This window comes from Oncorhynchus keta, chromosome 34 (genome assembly GCF_023373465.1).
Source record: "Oncorhynchus keta strain PuntledgeMale-10-30-2019 chromosome 34, Oket_V2, whole genome shotgun sequence".
Taxonomy (NCBI): Eukaryota; Metazoa; Chordata; class Actinopteri; order Salmoniformes; family Salmonidae; genus Oncorhynchus; species Oncorhynchus keta.
The window spans coordinates 45,613,397-45,619,396 of NC_068454.1; the positions used below are offsets into that span (position 1 = coordinate 45,613,397).

Consider the following 6,000-nt stretch of genomic DNA (forward strand, 5'->3'; position numbering starts at 1 on the left):
TCTTCCCCTCCACCTACACTGATTGAAGTGGATTTAACAAGTGACATCAATAAGGATTCATAGCTTTCACCTGGACTCACCTGGTCATGGAAAGAACAGTTTTTCATAATGTTTTATACACTCAGTGTATGTATATACACTGAGAATATCTAACAATAATATATTATATTCTAGTAAAATAGGCAATACAAATGGTTTGTAGCAGCCTATAGTGGAAAAATGCATAGTTGTGTGTGTGCGATGGGTAAAATAATATTGTTGGTGTCACATTTCCAATTGCTCACAAGATTAATGAGTTATTAGCATAACATGAATCAATAAAACTTGTAGACATTTATATAAATGTCTAGGATGATTTCAGACCACTGTAGACTCGGGAGTCTTAAATATCAACTAGAATGTGGCACTTGAATTCCTCAAGTAATGAACCGATGCTGAGAAATAATAGAAATGAAACATTGACAGCGACTAATAATAACAATAGACCTATAATAATAATAATAACATGTTCATAATAATAGCCAATTTAGGCTAATTAATGAATTAAGCAAAACAACAATGCAAGAAAGGTAAATATTTCATGTCATGTACATTTGCATCATTGTACCATTTTAGAAAATGTTGATTAGCATAATTTGTTTGTAAATGAATGTATGTGTAGGTTTTCGATGAGAAAACCATAGACTATTGTAATATAGGGGGACCTTAGGATAACCTGAAATTCCCGAGATTTCAAGGGCTGATGACCACCTCACCTCTCGGCAATTTGGAAGAATGTTTTCTCTAAAACGCAAACGATGCTATTTGCAGATAGTGTCCTCGATCATTTATTAGCTTTCCAGACCAAATTCCCATATGCATGCGGACTAGGTTATTACCATTACGACCGTTACAGTCGCGCTGCGCACTAAGGTGCACACCTGGAACAGACAGAAAATATATAATAATAATGTAGCCCAAATAAATGCCCCCGACTTATCGGTGTTCTCACCAGAGCAGTTCCAGCCGGTAGGCGTCTGACAGTCGCTCAGGGAAGACGGGAAAGCGCAAAGTTGCTCTACAGGTAAAGTGGCGAGAAACGAAACAACGGTGATCCAGACCCAATCTCCCACTGTCCGGCTCCCCTGGTTCGGGCGTCGGGGCTCCACCGCCACCGACAGACCCATCTCAGTTCAGCGGCGCTCCCCGACTACACAAGCGAGCTGGGCAGAAGTGGTAGACACGCACCAACAACTCCGGTCCAGACGTTGGCTGTTTCAGAGGGGCGCTCAGTGACAAAGAAAGGGACATTTTCCGTGCAAGAAAGCGAGCCCCATGAAGTGATGAATCAACGGGTTCCGCCCGATCCAAGGTGGTGCAGCTACAATATGAAGGGGGTTGGGGGAGTGGGGTGATGGAGGGTGTAGGATAGTGTTGGGGGGTTAGCCAGGTAAATCAGCGTAAGAGGACGGGCAGGAAGAGGAACGATGTTCACCCATGAGGATAGAAAATAACAAATAAAAAAAAGGGGTGGGTGGAAGGAAGAAATAGAAACAAAGAATGTTTATATCCCACGGATTCGAAACGGCGACGTCCTAGTAATATCCATAAATGCCACGGGCTTAAATGAGTGGTCGGCTAGTTGTGTTCAGACGCTCAGTGAGTCCGTCAGTTGCGCTCGCCTCCTCTCTCTATATCTGGAATCCGCGTTGCGCGCACCAGCAGCAGGTTACAAGTCTGGGTATGATCACGTGTTGTTACATGCGAAAGAGGGGAGTGGGTCTCGGTAATTATACAACGCTGATTGGAGGAGAGAGAGAGAGTGAGATAGAGATGAGAAAGGCTTGTGGTTTCTTTCCGACCCACACAACCTACTGGGCAAAAACTGGTTGGATCAACCATGTTTCACGTCATTTTAACCCCCAAAATATATGTAAAGACGTTGAATCAGTCTGGAAAATTGATTGGAATTGCAGAAACATATAAACGTAAGGGCATTTAGTATTTTTTTTCAACCAATGTCTTACCTAAATCCAATGACATGTTGAAATGGTTTCTTGATTTCACCTGAAATTTAGGTTAGTTGACAGCTCAACCACATGTACATAAAAACTAGACGTTAAACTGACGGGAATGGTCAGTCTCTGTTTAAGGCTTGGCCTTGTAATGAGCGGGATTCGGCTTTAGTTACAGCTGAACGTGGCAGGTTTAGAATAGATGCACTTGCAATGTAATTGGTCACTAGCATTTAAAAAAAGGCTGGATAAATCGATTCGTCCAGCAGAGGATACTAATATTGCTCTGCTTTGAAATAATGTGGACTCCTTCACTGATTTGCCTGTCCCATAGCATGTCAAAATACCTAAATATTATTATCATAGCTTGATACACAGCGTCGACCCAGTAATGTTGGACACAAAGGCACTGTTCTTTTTACCGCTTCTTTTTACAACATTGGAGCCCATGCATTTGGAAGCCCCAGCTTGTAGGTCAAGTCTAATGGCACAAACAGGCCACTGTTTTCGTGGCCAAATGTGGTGTCAAAATTCAGTCAAACATCTTTGACCTCGTGATGGTGCTTGTAGTTCCAGTATAGGCCAACTATTCATTGTTTGGGTGGGATAACAGATCTTAACTCCATCATACAAATAAAAGGATAACCAAGTAATACAAATAATTGATTTAACCTACAATTGCTTTGAATATATAATAATATAATAATATAATAATAATTGACTTTGTTGCAGTTATTTATTGGACTTATAGATAATACGCATTTGCATTTCCTGTCTTTAAAAGTGATATGACCTTAATAACAAAGCACTCAAACGTAGTATATATGAAGCCTTTATAGTACACTGTACCTATGACATAATAGCCTAAACACCAATTCATCAGTCTCCTCCATTGGCATGCTAGGTTGTTTTTTTTCAGTCAGGTATTCACAAACAAATAACACAACACTGTAAAAGGGTTACAGGCTGCTCGGTGGCAAGTAAAATGATGTATTTCCTATTATAGTACACCTACTGTAATAAATTCAGTATCAAATCAAATACTGTGTAATGACCCACAGTAAAAGTGTAAAATATACTGTATAATTATATTGTTTAAAAAAAAGAAGAGTAAATGCTACCGTAATCGTGAATGAACGAGTTAATGGATTAGTTACATTTGTTGAAGAGAGTTGTCAGGCGTCTGCATACTTGAGGTAAAGTCAGGTGAAAGAAAAATCTTATCATTTACAGTTTCCCATTTCAGTGTAGTGTTCAAACCAAGGACACATTCCCCCACTCATATGAACTCAAATGCTCGTTCATCCATAAATATTATGTTTCTCTCGCAGCAAGGGTGAGGTATTATGAGGACACCATTAGCTACATGTAAACAATAATTTTATGCTAAATAGGTTGTTCTGTAAACAGGCAGTGAGTACATAACCATCTGAGTGCACATGGAAGCATATAAGGGAGTTGGCCTTGTTTGTCTGTGTGTGCATGTGTGTGTGTTCGTGCCTTAAATCCCTCTTAACCCTTGGACAAATGTAGCCTGATGAGTGATGACTCACACTAAATTCTTCCTCTGCTCTGTCATTCACTACATACTTTAGTCTGAGACTGCCATGATTGAAGTAATTTGTGGTGACGAGGGGCATGGGAGGCATTGTACAAAATAAAGTCATCAGTGATTTGATCGTCTCTAACCAATCAGAGTATCAAAGCCAATGATGAATTTTCAAACCACCGCTTTACCCAAATGTGTTCTAGCTCTGGCCCAACTCTTTGGTTTCTGGACCAATCATACTTCCCCAAATGTGTTCGCATTCGGTGAAGAGTCCCGATAAAGACTCATTCAGGAGAAGAAACTAACATTTGTGGGCCTGGTGTAACGTTTGGCCGAGTCTGGGTAGCCAGACAAGAACATACAGTGTGTGTGCATGTCAGAGAGATAACGCTTTGTTGGGGTATTTGAGGACAATGTGGTCTGTGAGGATGCCTGTAAATGCTGGTGTGCAGAGTACATGTGGAGAACAAGGAACTTGATGGGTGGTTGTATGCATGCATATTGAGGACAGTCGGGTGTGTGTGTGGCTATGTGTACAGTGGGGCAAAAACGTATTTAGTCAGCTACCAATTGTGCAAGTTCTCCCACTTAAAAAGATGAGAGAAGCCTGTAATTTTCATCATAGGTACACTTCAACTATGACAGACAAAATTAGAAAAAAAATCCAGAAAATCACATTGAAGGATTTTTTATGAATTTATTGCAAATTGTGGTGGAAAATAAATATTTGGTCAATAACAAAAGTTTATCTCAATACTTTGTTATATACCCTTTGTTGGCAATGACAGAGGTCAAACGTTTTCTGTTAGTCTTCACAAGGTTTTCACACACTGTTGCTGGTATTTTGGCTCATTCCTCCATGCATATCTCCTCTAGAGCAGTGATGTTTTGGGGCTGTTGCCGGGCAACACAGACTTTCAACTCCCACCAAAGATTGTCTAAGGGGTTGAGATCTGGAGACTGGCTAGGCAACTCCGGACCTTGAAATGCTTCTTACGAAGCCACTCCTTCGTTGCTCGGGCGGTGTGTTTGGGATCATTGTCATGCTGAAAGACCCAGCCACGTTTCATCTTCAATGCCCTTGCTGATGGTAGGCTTTGTTACTTTGGTCCCAGCTTTCTGCAGGTCATTCACTAGGTCCCCCCGTGTGGTTCTGGGATTTTTGCTCACCGTTCTTGTGATCATTTTGACCCCACCGGGGGGGAGATCTTGCTTGGAGCCCCATATCGAGGAAGATTATCAGTGGTCTTGTATGCCTTCCAATTCCTAATAATTGCTTCCACAGTTGATTTCTTCAAACCAAGCTACTTACTTATTGCAGATTCCGTCTTCCCAGCCTGGTGCAGGTCTACAATTTTGTTTCTGGTGTCCTTTGACAGCTCTTTGGTCTTGGTCATAGTGGAGTTTGGAGTGTGACTGTTTGAGGTTGTGGACAGGTGTCTTTTATATTGATAACAATTTCAAACAGGTGCCATTAATACAGGTAACGAGTGGAGGACAGAGGAGCCTCTTAAAGAAGAAGTTACAGGTCTGTGAGAGCCAGAAGTCTTGCTTGTTTGTAGGTGACCAAATACTTATTTTCCACCATAATTTGCAAATAAATAAAGTAAAAATCCTGCAATGTGATTTTCTGGATTTTTTTCTCTCTCATTTTGTCTGTCATAGTTGAAGTGTACCTATGATGAAAATTACAGGCCTCTCTCATCTTTTTAAGTGGGAGAACTTGCACAATTGGTGGCTGACTAAATACTTTTCTGCCCCACTGTATGTAAGAAAGAGCAATAGAAAGTGATCATGCAAGTGTCTTGATTGAAGGAAGATAGTTTTTAGAGCACCATTCCCCAAACGGGCCAATTAGCAGAATAGTGGAGAGTGAACCCAAGGCTGCCTTTGTGCCTGCGCTAATTTGGATGCCAAAAAAAAGAATATTCTCTTGGCTGACTTTATCCTTGCATTAGTCTAATGCTACACGTTGAGAAGTGAGAAAGCCTAAGCATACTTACTGCATTGTAGACAAACACCATCATACACAGTAATACATTCAACACCTGAAATTAGCGCTAGACATTTTGAGTTAATGACTTCCAATGTGAGAAAAGACCAACAGGGTTAATTTATGTGTATGTGAAGAAAGTAGTTGGTGAGTGATAATGCACACACACACACACACACACACACACACACACACACACACACACACACACACACACACACACACACACACACACACACACACACACACACACACACACACACACACAGTGTGTGTTTAAGGACGGGATTTGTTTTGACATAAATTAGAGGTTGTGCATAAAGCCTGTTTATTGATTGTTTATGAATGTGATGTGTTCCATATTACACTAGATAGATATTCATCCATATTAGGTACACAGTAATTACCCATGAATGTAATGCTCTGTAAAGTGGGACTTTTTGTCAGCGATACAAATGTGAAAA

The 6,000-nt window shown here is 40.7% G+C and overlaps 1 protein-coding gene across 1 annotated transcript in view; it reads right to left on the bottom strand.

Annotated features, from left to right (window-relative positions):
• Nucleotides 1–1,690, bottom strand: part of LOC118367202 (tomoregulin-2-like) — a 162,924-nt gene extending 161,234 nt beyond the window's left edge. Inside the window, exon 1 of the mRNA XM_052493947.1 lies at nucleotides 992–1,690. Within this exon, the coding sequence (XP_052349907.1) occupies nucleotides 992–1,166 (175 nt within the window). The 5' untranslated portion in view covers nucleotides 1,167–1,690. The remainder of the gene's footprint in view (nucleotides 1–991) is intronic.
• Nucleotides 1,691–6,000: the final 4,310 nt, after the last annotated feature.